This window comes from Engystomops pustulosus, chromosome 3 (genome assembly GCF_040894005.1).
Source record: "Engystomops pustulosus chromosome 3, aEngPut4.maternal, whole genome shotgun sequence".
Classification (NCBI taxonomy): domain Eukaryota; kingdom Metazoa; phylum Chordata; class Amphibia; order Anura; family Leptodactylidae; genus Engystomops; species Engystomops pustulosus.
Window position 1 is genome coordinate 75,217,569 of NC_092413.1, and position 17,436 is coordinate 75,235,004.

Here is a 17,436-nt window from a genome sequence, read left to right on the forward strand (position 1 = left end):
CAGATTGTTACGGACGTGGCAATACCAAATATGCAGGGTTTTTTTGTGTTTTTATGTTTTTTATACTTTATTAAGTTTTTTATGGGAAAGTGACATTTTAGGGGCTTATATTTTATGTATTTATTTTTTATTTATTATAATGTGTAGTGTTAACTGTTTTTGCATTTTTTTTACTTATACATACTTGAACTTAAACCAGTGATGCTCTGATCACTGGTTTAAGTCCAATACACTGCTCTACAATACTTTTTTATTGTAGAGCAGTGTAAACTGTCTGAGCAAGCTTGCGCATGCTCAGACAGTTTACAGTCAGACCCGGAAGGGGTCTGGCTGCCATGGAGACCGGGCAGCTCCGGGGCACATGCCAGTCCTCGGAGCTGCCCAGAAGAGGATCGGATCCCCCGGTAAGCGGCACGGGGGATCCGATCCAAAGCAGGAACACCCTTACACGCCGCGGTCATGCTTGACCGCGGCGTGTAAGGGGTTAACACCCGCGATCGGAGTCGGCTCCGATCGCGGGTGTTACAGCGCGGTGTCAGCTGTGATAGACAGCTGACAGCCGCTGCTTCTGGTACCGGCTCCGTTCGTGAGCCGGTCCCAGAAGCTGGACGTTATACTACGTCCCGGTGCGCTAAACATCTAGCCCCGGGGACGTAGTATAACGTCGTGGTGCGCCTAGGGGTTAAAAAATATATTTTATATGTATCTATATACTGTCTCAGACTATCACTGACCGTCTCTGTCACTGACCATCCCTTTTTTATAAACTTTTCTGACAGTCTCTTCCAGCAACTGTCTGTCTCTGACGCTCTCATTCCAGTGACAGTCTGTCTCTGACGCTCTCATTCCAGTGACAGTCTGTCTCTGACGCTCTCATTCCAGTGACAGTCTCTTTCTCCGACTGTCACTTTGTCTATGGGGAGACTTATCATTAGTATCTGAGAGCTGAATTGCTCTAGTTGCTCATGGCAACCAATCAGAGCTCAAGTTTCATTTTTGCACAGCTATTTATAACATTACAGCTGATCTGTGATTGGTTTCTAAGGGCAACTGGAACAGTTTTACCTCAGACATTTCTGATAAATCTGCCTCATTTCTGTATCCCTATCCATTTTACCTCACACATAAGCTGTCTTATACGCATTGCTGGTAGTAACCAATCACAGTTCAGAGCTCATTTTAATGACCTGTGGCAATACAGCAACCAATCACAGCTCAGCTTCAAACTGCCACAGCAGCAGACAATGGCTCATGTATATGGTGGGTAATAAGTGTTAGTTGGAAAGTGTGGCTGAAAATGTTGGTTCATAACCTAGTCTATGACGTTCCCTAAGTCAAAGGCACAACAAATAAGATTTGTTGCATGATCATGCCATTTTTCCTTGTTTCATGCCAAAAAAGGTTTTAGAAATATGTACCAAACAAATGGAAGAGTGACAAGCCCAGTGCTAGCTACAAAATGCATCACCTTTTATTTTTTTAAATCAATTTAATATATTTTATTATTATATTTTCATTTGTTACAAAGAAATAAACAATTAACCCCACAACTGGGTGGCCAACGATTATTTTTGTTCTGATGAGTTATACGCTCACAGTTTTTGAATGCAGTATACCCACCTAACTTGGAAGAGTGGCAAAACCAAGGGCTGCCCCATGGATGGATAACTAAGTGACAGTAGTTAGATATAGTTAGAGTGTGATACAACCTAAAGAGGTGAGCCTTCACCTTTTAAATTACTACGAAAAATAGACACATTGGGGGACATTTATTGCAGCGTGTAGAGGCGGAAGCCTCTCAATGTATCGGGGCAGGAGGCTGTGCCGTGTTTATTCTAAATGCAGCTGGCGGCTTCAAAGTCGCCCACGCCCTCCTGCCGTGAAGGAGGCGGAGAGGGCTAAATAGTCGCAAGTGCTAACAATAAGCTAGCATTTGGGATTATTTCAGGGCCTCTGCGCCACTGCACAATATTTGCGCAATATCGCACAGGCACAGGATCGCACAGGCTCTGTTTCTGAGGGTTTTAATTCACAATAAATCATCCTATATATTATTAAATACATAATCTGTTGTATTTAATTATAATCATACCGCACAATGCCGTTTTCAAGCCCTCCTGCGACTACATTAACAGATACTCCCTCTGGTTGGTTTGAAAATGCAACACAGGAAATTTTTTCTCTACAGTGTATATGTCCAATAAGATCACCATTGACAGTCCAAAGTCTTAGGTCACTGCCACCACCAACTAGGAATATGAAGAAAATGAAAGGTATTTAATACACAAAACCAGGGGTTAATACAGTGCAGTACATGCTCCCAACCAATTTTTTTAATAGTAAAAACAGACATCACTAGTTTATTTGTGTCTAAACAAACGACCCTATTGAATTTAATAGGAAATACGCTATTTATCTGGTCACTATATTTCACAAGACACCGTGAACTGGCAGTCAAACAGCAATGTAAAAAATAGAGCATTTCCTATTTTATAATAAGGTCCCTTTTTGCGATGGGTTGCCCAGGAGACCAAGTAAGGTAGGTGCCAGCCAACCTTATTCATTTGTGGTTACGGCCTGCTTATGGTAGCATATGAGCAGCATATGAACATCATACGGGTGACACACGGACGTTTGGGTGACACACAGAAAACTGCTGCAAAACCTGTACCATAAAATGCATACGGTCATGCGCATGAGGCCTAAAGTTTACAAAAGTAACAATAATAAGTTACCTGAATCACAAACTGTTGCAATGTCTCCTGTTGTTTCACTTGCAGCAACTGCTGTAATTGGACTTTTGTGACCTGTGAGACTTTGAACATAGCAAAGCCTAAAACATAAAAAATAAAAGAATAATCAAATCAATGCTAGTTTAGAAGTGCTCTTCAAAACCGAATATATAAGAAGACACATATCAAGTTCAACCAAATTGAACACTTAAAATTTGTATTAACAAAGTAGTGCATGTTTTCAACTCCCCATTGTGTAAAAAAATCATATAGATTTTGGGGCTTTAGGTGGATTCTCACAACTTTATGAATTCTCTGTTCTGCTATAGAAGTGGGAAAAATTCACAGCACATTTCATAATCAACTACAAAATTACAAAAGATAATTACATATTTTAGATAAGATATATCAGGGAGATTCCAAAAGAGTTAACATAAAGCAATGGGCATTGGGATAGATAAAACAAAACCAAAACCAATGCTCTAATGAATAGATTTAGGGTGTTTTACTATGGGGCGTATGCCTGTGTATTGTACTACTTCTATTGCTGAAATGTTCCTTTGCTGCTAAATTTCAATTTCAAATTAAAATCAAATTACAAATTAAAAAAGCCTGCATTAGAACCTAGCTTGCCTAAAGCTGTGTTTCCATTTTGAAGTTGTATTCGCTTTTTAACCCCTTAGTGACGGTACATATAAAAGTTCAAACATATTTTTCATTTTTATTTGGGGTTAAAAGTGGAAAAATAATTTTTTTTTTGTAATTTATAGTATATATATATATATATATATATATATATATATATATATATATATATATATATATGTATATACACTCATATATATATACCGTACTCATATATATACTCATATCTCAAATTAACTCAAAATGAACATTATTAACCCCTTAACGATGCAGCCATTTTGTAGCTTAAGGCTCAGCCTGATTTTTTGGATTTGCTTTATATGGTTATAACTTTTGCACACTGTTCCTTATCTAAATGAGTCTGAGATAGTTTTTTCCCCACATGTTGTACTTCATTTTAGTGGTAAATGTCGGCTGATAAGTTTTGCGTTTTACAAAAAAAGGAAAAAATGATGTTTTTTTTTGAAAAATTTGCCATTGTCGAAATTCGAAATCATTTCATTTTCAGGCAGATAGATTTACCACCTAAAAGAGTTGCTGAATAACATTTCCCATATGTCTACTGTACATTTTCATAATTTTTGAAATGTCTGGATAATTTATTTTGATGTCACGCGGCTTAAAAATCAAGCATCGATTTTTAGTATTTTCAGAATTGACTATTTTGGGGATAAATCCCGTTTTGAATGAAATTTTACATATTTAGCATCAAAAAACCCCTATATAATCAACCTATTTTCAAATCTGCACCCCTCAAGCTATCAGAAACAGTTTTGAGGAAGATTGTTAACTCCTTGAGATCTTCATAGTAATGAAATCAAAATGGAGGTAAAATTTAGAATGGTCATATTGTGCCGGTTAAACGTTCATTTAGCCCTAAAATTTACACATTTCCAGAAGATAAAAAGATAAAATCCACCATCCGCCGTTACTTGTTTTATGGGTGTACAGCGAGGCACAGAAAGGAAGGAGCGCCCTGCAGCTGCCAGGATTTTAGTTTCCTCATTGGCCCCTTTTGTAGGCTATAAAATTTTCGTTATTGGGGCCATGACGGCATTTTTTTTGTGGGAAGAGATGCTTTTTCCAGTGTTACCATTTTGGGGTTGGTATCCCCTACTGTTGAAAATTTAGAACTTATTTTTGAGGGCAGGAGTAAAAAATAATTAATCCTGTACTGGATTTTTTCCTTTTTTTTTCCGTGTTCACTGTATAGCCTAGTCGATACGATTACGGGGATACCATACATGAATATTTTTTCTTACGTTTTATTAAATTTGCCAAATAAAACCCTAATGTGGGAAAAATCATTTTTGCATTGCCATCTTCCAAGTGGCATAACATTTTTACTTTTTTGGCTATGGAGCTGGTTGATGGCTTGTTTTTTGCGGGAGATGTTGTACTTTGCAAGAGTATCATTCTGGAGTTCATATGTTTTTTTAACACTTTTTATTGCATTTTTTGTGGGATTCAGTAGGTAAAAATAATATTTTTTGTCGGGTTTTTAACAGTTTTTTTAACGTCGTTCATTGTGCGGGTTCAATAATTATTTAGTTTCATTCTACAGGTTGTTACGGATGATACTATATATGTGGCGTTTGTGTTATGATTTAGACTTTTTTAGCATAAATATCTCTATTTATATGTTATGGGGCTTATGGGCAATTTTAGTGATTATTACTTTATTTTTATACTTCCACCATGGGACATGAACAAGCAATCACACCGATATACACACAAAACCCTAATATATAGTATTCCCCTTATTCACACATACCTACAGTCACACACCATCTATGCTACATCTGTAGGTAAGCAGTCTTACTGCAGATTTGCTTACAATCAGGGTTGGCTCTAGGTTTCAGTAGGCCCCTGGGCAACAGAGCCTCAGTGGGCTCCATTACAGTGAACTCATGTGGCAGCATTTAAAATTGGTACCTAAAATATTTCCTAGTTTATCAACCCACACAGCCTCTTGTCACGGGTGCTCCTGTGACCGATGTTCCGGGCCGAAGGCGCACCCGTGTGCCTCCCTGTGCCCCGGAGCCAGTGTGTGAGTGCCTCGTCTCTGTAAGATTTAAATGGCCAGCACACTGATAATTGGGGCTGGCTGTCCGCCTGCCCTGATAAATTGCCAGCCCCTTCCTGTATTCCCTGCTGGATCTTTGTGCTTTCATGCCATTGAGAAAGCTGTGTTCCTTACCTAGTACTTTAAGACTTATTTCCTGTGACCTCAATTCTGTTCCTGTCTCTGCTCCTCTGCTGCAGCCCTGACCTTCCCCTCTGTCTTTGACTCCGATCCTGTGCTGCCTGTCCCCGACAACGATTATACCTCACGACTCTGTACCTTGCCTTGGCCGCCAACGCGAGTGAGATCGCGCCTGTGGAGCGACCTGGTGGCATCCCTCCGCAGCGGGCTCTGGTGAAAACTGGGTGCCACTTAGACTCCGTTCCCAGGTGTCAGCTTACGTCATTGCTTGCAGTGGTACAGTGGGTCCACTACCCCTAATTCAGACACCCCTCATGGTTATTTAATATAGAGCTCCCCTCACCCACTATGGATTTATTACATAGTCTTATGTGGGCCGGCCCTCCTTACAATACTCCCACGCAGCTTGGCAGAGCGGGTCTAGACAAAAGTATTGATAACCAGGGACCACATCCAGGAGGAGGAGGACACAGCACACACAGGGATTGAAGCTGTTAACTTTCAGTGCCCTTTGCTACTGCTGTGTTGACATCTGTCCTCCTCATCACTGCTCCGACTTCAGCACATTTTCAACAAGCAGAAGAAGGAAGATGAGAGCTCATACAATTCCCCTGCTAAATCCCTCACCCAAATACATCCAGCAAGAGGACACTGACCAGCAGAAGCACACACGAAGAGGGGGAGGAGGGACCTGTGAACTCTGCCCAGACCTCACTGCTGCTGTACAGACCAACTCTGTGTGCAGAAGACACTACAGATCAGACACATAGCAGCAGATTCTTCCCCTGTTCCTCCACTGTTAAAACTGGAAAATAGTCACATTTGTTAGAAGTCTGTCTTAGAAAGAGTTTGAGCGCTTGTAGCACAGTGCCTGTGATGCCACCTCCTTTCTCCACCAGGTGGCACCACCTGAGGCAGAAAGATCAACTTGTCTCATGGATGGTGCAGCCCTGATCTCCTCTATCAACCCCGGAGAAAACTCCAAACTACCAATTTCCAGATCCCCTAAACGTACATATCACCTAAAAATTAAACTCAAGTAATTAAAGGAGGTACCTGTGAAATTTTTCGTGTTTTTCTGAAGTCGATTGGACATTTCAGTAGATTCAGCTGAATTAAGAGGACCACCACCATCTTCCCTCATGCACTAAAAATAACTATGCTTAACTGTACTTGCATTATTAGAATGCCAAAATAGTTGAGTCCTATGGCACTTGCCACATATAGGGCTGCCATTTATTTTGCTAGCACTGATTGTTCAAATAAGAGGACAGTATGTTTCTTACAGAGCCTCTGTCATATGATTACCATGTAACCATGACTAACTATGTAACTCATTCAATGAAAGTGTACCATCTAACTGGCTGAAAGTTTACATATTATCAGGTGACTTTGTGACTAATCTTTGTGAGATGGGAGAAGTAACTGCAGTCGGGTGCTCTATCCCTTAATCCACTCCACACAGTATAATTTTCCATTAGTGCCCCATCTCCTCCTCATATTGTGCCCCCCAGCAGCTCTTCCTCACATTGTAGAAATGCTGAAATAGTGCCCAAAGATCCCCCTCAAAATAAAGGCCCCTCCTATTATGACTTATCACTGTATTCAACTTTCTTGGCAACAGAGTTGATGTCACATTGACAAAAAGTCCATCCACATATAACAAGAAAAAACGGCAGCACTCCAAGGTTCAGAGAATCAAAAAACTTTTGTACTTTTCTGCCCACATGACTATACATATATATTGTATGTATATAGATCGATAGATATAGATACATTTAAAGAGAACCCGTCATGCAAAATAACCCCCCTAAACTAAATATATTTTCATAAACTGCCATTAGAGAGCATTGCCTCTATCCCTTCATTGTCCCTCTACATGTCTGTAAACCTAAGCAATGAGGTCCTAAAGCTGTATGCAAATGACCTGTGAAATGTCCAATGAAGCATTAGCATATTCAAGCTGTCCACTCTATTCATGAGTGGGAGGCACAGCCACACCCCCAGTGCATGACTGACAGCCTGTATAATGATATGAGGCTGTATAATGATGTGCTTCCTGGTGCTGGTGGCCACTCCTCCTGCAGCCTGTGTGTGCATGTGTGTGTTTAGGAGAGATACAGCAGCTCCAGGCTGCAGCCATGTTACAGCAGAACATGTCAGATTCATGTGTAGTTGATGTCTGTGTCTCTCACCTGTATATTAGGAGGATGCAGCATGTCAGCAGATGCAGCAAACACACTAGCCATACTTTACTATACATTACACACAGACATGAGCAGGGGGAGGAGAGGGGAGGGGGAACAGGAGTGACATCACTGCCTCTGACCATGTGACCAGCCTCATTTACATGATGAAAAATAGATGATTTTACAATGATTAATGTATGAAGTGACTAGATAAAGGCTGGGATGGGATCCTTGTGAGCTGCTCCAACAGGTAGAGGTGACAGGACTAGTGACACAGACCTGATGACAGGTGTCCTTTAAAGAATTCAGAATTCAACAGCATTGCATGTATTGAATGAAAAAACTAGTGGATTTATTCCAAACACATCTCATGTGTTTGCTGTGTTTGGAATAAATCCACTTGTGCTGTTGAATTCTTTTATCTATTTATATGGAGGATCGCCATACTCTGTTGGCTTGCACTCAGGATTGCCAAGTATTATATATATATACATATATATATATATATATATATATATATATATATATATATATATATATATATATATATATATGCTAGCTTGAGATGAGTTGCAGTTATGAGGAGTTTTCTTACTGTTATCTAACAGACATAACTTAATAAAGCTTACACATCCTTACTTATCATGATTTCTGTATGTGACATAGCAAAGAAATGATGTGCACTCTTTGTAAATGCAATCGGTGGCAATCAGGAGTGTAAAGCCTCATGCACACTACCTTAAATGAGGGCTGTAGCTTGCTGTAAAAACAGCAGCTAGCACGAGGTGACACTGCACTTTCAGCAGGATGTTTCAAAAGGTTATGCACATGCCCAATGATATCACAGTAAATAGTTGATGCACACAGTAATGTCAAAGTACAGGGATAAAAATAAACTGTGATTTCTAAGTACAGCAATAACTAACACTAATAATTAACAGTAATATGATAGCAGAGAGATGCACTCAGTGATTTAACTAACAGCGATTTAGCTAACAGTATGTCAGAATGCAGGCACACAAAATAAAGTCATGGCAGAAAGTCAAGGGTTGGGAAGTAAAGCTTTCCTTACAGAGACTTTGCAAATTAAAGACACCTTGCAGGTAATTAACACACTGATATCACAGTACAATGATAATCTGCCTATTAATGTCACACTACTTAATTCACACAAGATGTAACTGGCAAAATATACACCAAATTATCATAGCCATTTTAAAATATGGATAAAAAATTAATGCTACAGTGGTTGGATAATTGATGCACACATCTTTATAACTTTTGCTTATTACCCTGGTAGTTAAACCCATTGAGGCAATAAAACGCAAAATGAAATCCCTTTATTTTTAAAATAAAAACTGTTGGGCCACTCACCTCCTCTTCTCCCTTTAGTACCAGCATTTGGTCTACATCTTCTATTGTCAAGGGATTCAATTTAATGTACTAGGTAAATTATCCAGTATAAATTATATTACATTTGGAGGGTCACACTGTGGATTTTATAATTATAGGGGGCAGTGTTGTCAGATGTGGTGAGAGGTACATTATTTAGGAGCACTGTTTTCCAGGAGACATCATACTGTAAGTGACTGTGGTATTTTTATAGGTGCAGTGTGAGAGATGTGTGACCGGGAGCTGAAGACATCTGGCAATTCTGGCAGCAGAAGTCCCTGATGAAGCAGATCGTCACCTGTAAGGTACTAGATGGCACTAGTGTGTGAGACAGTGTCTGCATGGGTAGTGTCAGTGAGGCAGCGCCTTCTGATTGTGAGTGGATGGCACAATGTGAGGATGTCATCAATTATTAACCCCTTAACTACCTGGCCCTTTTTTGTCTTTTCATTTGCATTTTCACTCCCCACCTTCAAAAATCTATAACTTATTTTACTTTTACACGTAAAGAGCTCTGTGATGGCTCGTTTTCTGAATAACCAACTGAACTCATAGTGGTGGTATTTAATTTTCCATGTCGTGTACTGGGAAGTTTAAACTTACTACTTCACAAGTGAGCCATTTAAATTTACTTTCCTAAGGAAAGTTATCCAAGAGGCTAACCACATGTTTGGTATCCCTAATTTATCCTGGAATGGACATAACAAGGTGTTATAACCCACTCTCCAAGAGATTTAGTAAGTGACCCAATACTAGCCACTATAGGTCTGTGGGGGGACACCTGTTTATGTATCTTAGGGAAGGAAGGAAAAATGGGAATTATTGGAGGTTTAACAAACACATAGTCTGCAATATTTTGATCAATAGCACCCATACATACACCCTCTGTTAGTTATTTTTATGTATTTCTACTGTATTTCTACATGAAGTATAGTGTGTAGAAGAAACAATCAATAGCCAAGTTGTTAAATGGTTAAAATCCACTAAGTTGTACATACCTATTTAGATCCCATATGATACAGGTTCCATCCATGCTGACACTTATCAAAATACTGTATGGCTTACAAACGAACAGGCTAGTTATTTCTCCAGAGTGACCATATAGCTTCACCTGTGATTCTACCTCAATTTCCATTGGCTGCATAAAATAGAAAAATAATTTAAACAAATTTAACATCAAGAAATGCACCTAAACAAATATGTCTTGTTCTGTTCTGACATATTACATATGGATCGATTGGCCAATTGCGGTGATCAACGTCACAGGACCAATCAGATCAGTCCTGTGATGTCACCGGTGGGACGACCTCCAAAATGCACATAGTGCTTACGTCCGATATATTGGGCGCTGAGGGTTAAGTCACTGCGCTCAGAATCCAATATATCGGAAGGGGTTAAGGACATAGCCAGTTTATAACTTAAGTCTCAGCTTTATATGGTTATAACTTTTAAACACTTTTACTTATCAAAGCGATTTTGAGATTGTTTTTTCATCCATTTTAGCGGTAAATTTTGGCTGATAGGTTTTGAATTTTAAAAAATTAAAAATGATTGATTTTTTGGGAAAAATTAGGCATTTTAAAAATTTTAAATCATCTTGTTAACAGGCAGATAGTTTTTCCACCTAAATTACCGTATATACTCGAGTATAAGCCGAGGCCCCTAATTTTACCACCAAAAACTGGGAAAACCTATTGACTCGAGTATAAGCCGAGGGTGGGAAATGCATTGGTCACAGACCCCCCAGTATACAGCCAACCAGCCCCCTATAGTATACAGCCTGCCCCCAGTAGTATACAGCCAGCCCAGCTTGCCCCAAGTAGTATACAGCCAGCCCAGCTTGCCTCCAGTAGTATACAGCCAGCCCAGCTTGCCCCCAGTAGTATACAGCCAGCCCAGCTTGCCCCCAGTAGTATACAGCCAGCCCAGCTTGCCCCCAGTAGTATACAGCCAGCCCATCTTGCCCCCAGTAGTATACAGCCAGCCCCATGTAGTATACAGCTAGCCCCATGTAGTATACAGCATCCCCTAGTAGTATACAGCTTGCCCTCGGTAGTATACAGCTTGCCCCGATAGAATACAGCTTGCCCCCGGTAGTATAAAGCCTGCCCCCGGTAGTATGCAGCCTGTCCCCGGTAGTATACAGCCTGCCCCCGGTAGTATACAGCCACCTCAGCCTGCCCCCAGTAGTATACAGCTTGCCCCCAGTAGTATACAGCACCCCAGCCTGCCCCGTGTAGTATATAGCCCAGCCCAGCCTGCCCCCAGTAGTATACAGCCACCCCAGCATAAAAAAAATAAATAAACTTATATACTCACCCTCTAGTGGCCCCGATGTGCAGCGCTGCTCCACCGATGTCTGTGCCGCTTGTCTTCAGGCTTCTGCGCCCGTCTTTCTTCTTCTGCTGGGCGCCGCCATTGCTCTCTCCCGGGCCGGCGCCTAGTATGACGCGCCGCTGCTGACATCATGCTAGGCGCCGCCCAGGGGCAAAAACAATGGCGGTGCCCTGCAGAAGACAGAAGACGGGCGCGGATGCCTGATGACAAGCTGCGCGGACATCGGGGGAGCAGTGCTGCGCATCAGGGTCACCGGAGGGTGAGTATATAAGTTTATTTTTTTTTTAAGTCATTTTTACTGACTGACTGACTGACTCGTGTATAAGCCGAGGTGACGTTTTTCAGCACATTTTTTGTGCTAAAAAACTCGGCTTATACACGAGTATATACGGTAGTTGCTGAATACCACTTCCTATATGTCTCCTTTACATTATTTTAAATGTCTGGATAATTTATTTTGTGCCACGCAGTTTACAAATTGAACATCGGTTTTCCGTATTTTCAGAGAGATTACAGAGTCATTATTATTTGTAATAAAAATTTTAAATTTATAATATTAGAACCCTCTATAAATCTGACCATTTACAAATCTGCACCCCTCAAAAGATCAGAAACAGCTTTGGAGATGAAATTTATAATGGTCTAATTTTGTCAGTAATACATTTATTTAGCCCTAAAATTTACACATTTACAAAAGATAAAAAGAAAACCCATCTTTAATGTTGTTATGCAATTTCTCCTGAATATGAAGACATCCCACGTATGGACATTACTTGTTGTATGGGCCAGCTGCCAGTTTTGTCCTAAAGACATTGGCGCCCTTTTGCAGGCTGTAAAATTTTAGTTTTTCCGTTAGTGGGGCCATGTGAGGGAATTTTTTTTTTTTGCGGTATGAGATGTATTTTCCAGTGATACCATTTTGGGGTTGGTATGCTCTTTTGTTGAAAACATTTTAACTCTTTTTGGACGTGGAGGAGTAGAAAAGCATCAATTATGTAATTGATTTTTTTATTCTATGGGTCAGTATGATGACATGGATACCATATTTAGATATTTTTTCTTACATTTTACTAAATATGGGGAAAAATCTATTGCTTTTGTATTGCCGTCTTCCAAGTGGCATAACTCTTATTTTTTTGTCTTTGGAGCTGGTTGATGGCTTGTTTTTTGCAGGACATGTAGCACTTTGTACCAGTATCAATATGGAATAAATATGTTTTTTGATCAGTTTTTATTGCATTTTTGGTGGGATGAAATAGGTAAAAAATCATAATTTATGGTGGATTTTTTACAGTGTTCATTGTACAGGTTCAATAATGATTTATTTTTATTCTACAGATCTTTATGGACAAGGTGATACAAGTTGTTATGGGGGTTGTGTTATGATTTTGACCTTTTTCACATTATATGTCATTTTATGTGTTAATGGGGATCTTACGCATATTTATTTTTATTAAATAACATTTAAAAAAATATATATATATTTTTAAGACTTCCACAATGGGACATGAATAAGCAATCATTTGATTATGACTAGCACAATACTTATATATTGCAGGGTATTAGCTCAGTCAGCCCATGCACATTTATTGGCTGACATTGTGCTTTTAAGATCGCATCACAGACGGGTCCTGATCGGGCCTCAGGGCTGCCACATGACTACATGTAGAAACAATGCAATTTTGCTTCTAACTCATTTTCCTAACGAGACAAACTCATTGATAGGCAATGACTACTATACCTGATAGACACACATTGTTTTCCTTGCATTTCTCCCTAATGGAGCTAAGTTCATGATTATCTCTGTTACTGAATGAGCTAGGTGGTTATTTAGCTCCGTTCTAAGAGAGCCCAACTGACTACATGTAGAAACAATGTAATTTTGCTTCTAACTCATTTTCCTAATGAGACAAACTCAATGATAGGCAATGACTACTATAACTGATAGACGCACATTGTTTTCCTTGCATTTCTCGCTAATAGAGCTAAGTTCATGATTATCTGTTGCTGAATGAGCTAGGAAGTTATTTTGCTCAGTTTTGCTACATGTGGAACAATGTAATTTTGCGTCTAACTCTTTTTCCAAACGAAACAAATGCAATGATAGACAAAAGAGCTCACTCACAGCTTACTCCAACCGCAGGTGTTAAACTGGGGTGTCAGCGGTTAGTTACAGCTGACACCCCGTGTATTTTGCGGCCGGCCCAGGCGTTAACGTACACACTGCCCCTCATCTTGACAGAAAAATAAATAGAAATGTATATATTTTTAGTAATTTATTAAACAAGACAAACTGAAATATAGTATGGTCATAAGTATTCAGACATTTTGCTGTGGCACTTCTGATCCTCCTTCGATAGGTCCTACTCTCTAATTGAACGCCAGCTGTGTTGAATTAAACTGGTTTATCCTAATTAGGAAAGGCACACACCTGTCTAAATGACCTCACAGCTCACATGCCAGTGCACATGAAAGTTATGAGGACTAAGTTACAAAAGAATTTATGCAGCACTCAGGGCTCCACACTCTCCCCGATCCCTAAAGTCCGTTGCCTTGGAGTCATCTTTGACTCTGCATTATCTTTTAGGCCTCACATACAGGCCCTTACTACAAGTTGCCACGTCCATCTGAAAAACATATCTTGCAACCGAACCTTCCTCAGTCTAGAGTCTACAAAATGACTATTCCATGCCCTTATCTCCCACTTGGACTACAGCAACATTCTCCTCTGTGGTCTCCCAAATAACTCTCAAATGCCCCTTCAATACATCCTAAAATCTGCTGCCAGACTAATCCATCTGTCTCATTTCTCCTCTGCCTCTCCGACGGACTCTCCACTGGTTACCCATTGTAAAGAAAATTTAAAATACTAACCATGACAAAGCAGTCCACAACCTTACCCCTTCATATATTTCTGAACTCATCAGCCAATACCGCCCCACGCATAATCTCCGTTCCTCACAGGAACTTCAGCTTTCTTCTTCTTACAACCACATCTAGGACTTCTCCGATGCATCTCCCATACTCTGGAACTCTCAAAATATCTCAGACTGTCCCCCATTTTCCAAACCTTCAAATGTAACCGGAAAACCCACCTCTTCAGGATTGCCTACTATGCACAATGACTGCACTGCTCTGCTCCCTCAACGCATGTCTCCATGTTCCCTTTCATAGACCCAATAGAGCCTATTAACCACCTCTGAAGAGACTTGAAAATGGCTGTCCAACAACATTCACCATCCAACCTGGAGAGGATCTGCAAAGAAGAATGGCATAGGATCCCCAAGTTCATGTGTGAAAAACTTTACACGTCATACCCAAGAAGAGTGCTGAACATAGGGTTTGAATAGTTATGACCATGTTATATTTCACTTTTTCTTGCTTAATAAATTAGCAAAAATACATTTCTGCTTTTTGTCAGAGCCATCCAGATTCCAAGAATTTATATCCTCCAATACAATAAAAAAAAAGAGAGAAGCACAGGTTACCCTTTAATGTTACCTACAATCCATATCTTAAAGTACTACGGGGAATTGCATGCAAATTACACCATATTTTACAAAAGAATGACAACCTGAAATCTATATTTTCAGATACCCCTCTTTCCCCAATCTAAAAAAATATAATTGTCAAGTGCCTACGGGATATATGAGAATAAAATCTTATGCCTTAATAGGGAATAGACATATTTATGTCTGTAAAGTAGTTGCGTCATGTAAACAGTACCTAAATAGATTTATGATATAGAAACACGTTTTGATGTAACTTCCTATATGCTATGATGTACTGCTTTATGTATAAATGTAATGTTAAAATTTTAATAAAAAGAATTTAGTAAAAAACATAAAAAATATATCATTGTCAGGAGCACACTGTCCTCTCCAGCAATAACAGGAACCTGCAACCAACCAAGATGTAAAAAATGTCCTGACATAATGACTACTGACAGGAAAAAAAAAATCCTAACTCCAGTAAGGATTATATCATCTAAGGTAACTGCAACTGCACCTCACACAATGTGGTCTATCTGATTATGTGTACTACATGTTCTACTAGAGGCCTATATGTTGGTGAAACAGGGAAGCAACTGACAACAAGGATGAACTCTCACCGTCACACCATAAAAGAAAATAGTACAGATCTGTTCCTGTTCCAAAACACTTTTTTGGCCCTGACCACAAGATTGAAGATTTTAAAGTCCTTGTGATAAAAGACAATTTCAATATTCAGAAAGAAAGGAGGGTCTAGAAGCACAGGTTTATGACAACATTTGATACTTAGAACAGGGACGAATATGTCACGTGGATTTATTTCTTTTTATGCTCATGGGGGTCAACATTACCATTGACCAAATCACAAGTTTCTTATCGCTTGTCTTATCAACCATAGACTTACTGCTTCCACTTGTAAAAAAAATTTTCTATTCAGATGCTTTCTTATACCATGCCTGATGAAGAGACCTGAGTAGTCTCAAAAGCTTGTAATTGTTATCACCGTTTAGCTAGCCAATTAAAGGTATCATCAACTGAGGACTCTCTTCTTTCATCTTTTTAACCACTGGCTAGCATGGTACAAAGAATATTTAGTTTTTAGGTGAAACAGAACTGGTGCAGAACAACTGAAAAGATGGAAAAGTGCCTAAAGCCATCTGTCAAGCATGGTGGAGGTAATATGATGGTCTGGGGTTGCTTTGGTGCTGCTAAAGTAGGAGAATTGTACAAAGAAAAACGGATTTTTAATAAGGAAGCCTATCACTCCAACGGTATTCAGATGTTTTCGCTGTGGACAGTGATTGATTGGAGTCAATTTCATCCTACAACAGGACAATGACCCAACGCATACCTCCAAATTACGCATTTACTATTTTAGCAAGAAGCAGGCAGCTGTTATCCATCTGTAATGGAGTGGCCAACCCAGTTACCAGATCTCAACCCCATTGAGCTGTTGTGGGAGTAGCTTGAATGTATGGTATGCAAAAAGTGGCCATCAAGCCAATCCAACTTGTGGGAGGGGCTTCTGGAAGCATGGGGTGAAATTTCTCCAGATTACCTAAGCAAATTAACAGCTATAATGCCAAAGGTCTGCAATGGTGTAATTGCAGCGAATGGAGCATTCTTAGATGGAAGCAAAGTTTAAAGGAGAAAATTATTATTTCAAACCTTGTCAAAGTATGGACTTTTATTTTTCAAATGAGTTGCAAAATGAATAAAAAAAAGTTTGCGTTTTTATGGAAAACACAAAATTGTCTGGGTGACCGTAAACTTTTGAATGGTAGTGTATGAACCGATGGGTCCATAGTAAAGTTTCAGTCACCCCCTTTTTTTTCAGTCAACCTCTGCAAATTCAGCTAATTCAGGATTGAATAGCAAGCAGGAACTGTGCATGAGTTGGCTAAATACCAATTAACTTTATAGGTGATAGTGTGTATACAGAGTTTGAGATATATGTATCTCCCGAGGGGGGCCTATTTAGTATCCAAGATTGTATGTCACAGAGAACCCATTGGATCTTACGTCAAGGTTAGTGCTACAGTACCATGAAACAAAGTCTGAGGTATATGGCCTGTCTTTAAAAGCATTTCCTGGAGGAGGAGGAGGATCTGTACCCTCTGCCTATGCATCCCATAGGTAATTTGTGCCCTCTTCTTTGAGTTTTTAAATCCACAAACATTGACTGATCCCAACTTTAGAGTTGCCATTAGAGAAGCCAAGGTATGTGAGGTTGCTAGGAGGGGAATTAAGCCTGAGTGTACCAGGGGAGACCTACAAGACAAAAGAAGGAAGAGGTCTGGACAGACAGAGAGAGGGAGAAGAAGCAGGGCAAAGGGTAAGGGAATAGATAGAAAAAATAAATAATAGAAAAGTAGTAAATAAAGATAAGATAAACCTTATCTGTCGACTAGACATAAAGCGGAAATGGACGGCAGCAGAGGGGT

The 17,436-nt window shown here is 39.7% G+C and overlaps 1 protein-coding gene and 1 long non-coding RNA gene across 5 annotated transcripts in view; one reads left to right on the plus strand and one right to left on the minus strand.

The window, feature by feature from the left end:
- The window catches only part of LYST (lysosomal trafficking regulator), a 511,246-nt gene that overhangs the window by 19,251 nt on the left and 474,559 nt on the right, over nt 1-17,436 (minus strand). For all 3 annotated transcript variants that reach the window (XM_072141114.1, XM_072141113.1, XM_072141115.1), the window contains exons 47-49: nt 10,163-10,302; nt 2,736-2,833; nt 2,093-2,249 (exon numbers count right to left, since the gene is read on the minus strand). In XM_072141114.1, the coding sequence (XP_071997215.1) occupies nt 2,093-2,249; nt 2,736-2,833; nt 10,163-10,302 (395 nt within the window). The remainder of the gene's footprint in view (nt 1-2,092; nt 2,250-2,735; nt 2,834-10,162; nt 10,303-17,436) is intronic.
- Nucleotides 1,220-17,436, plus strand: part of LOC140121477 (uncharacterized) — a 55,497-nt gene continuing 39,280 nt past the window's right edge. The window contains exons 1-2 of one of the 2 annotated variants that reach the window (XR_011854109.1): nt 1,220-1,260; nt 9,379-9,469. This is a non-coding gene — a long non-coding RNA (uncharacterized lncRNA). Of the gene's footprint in view, nt 1,261-8,707; nt 8,876-9,378; nt 9,470-17,436 lie in introns of those variants that run through there. The other variant, XR_011854108.1, reaches the window with a different exon arrangement.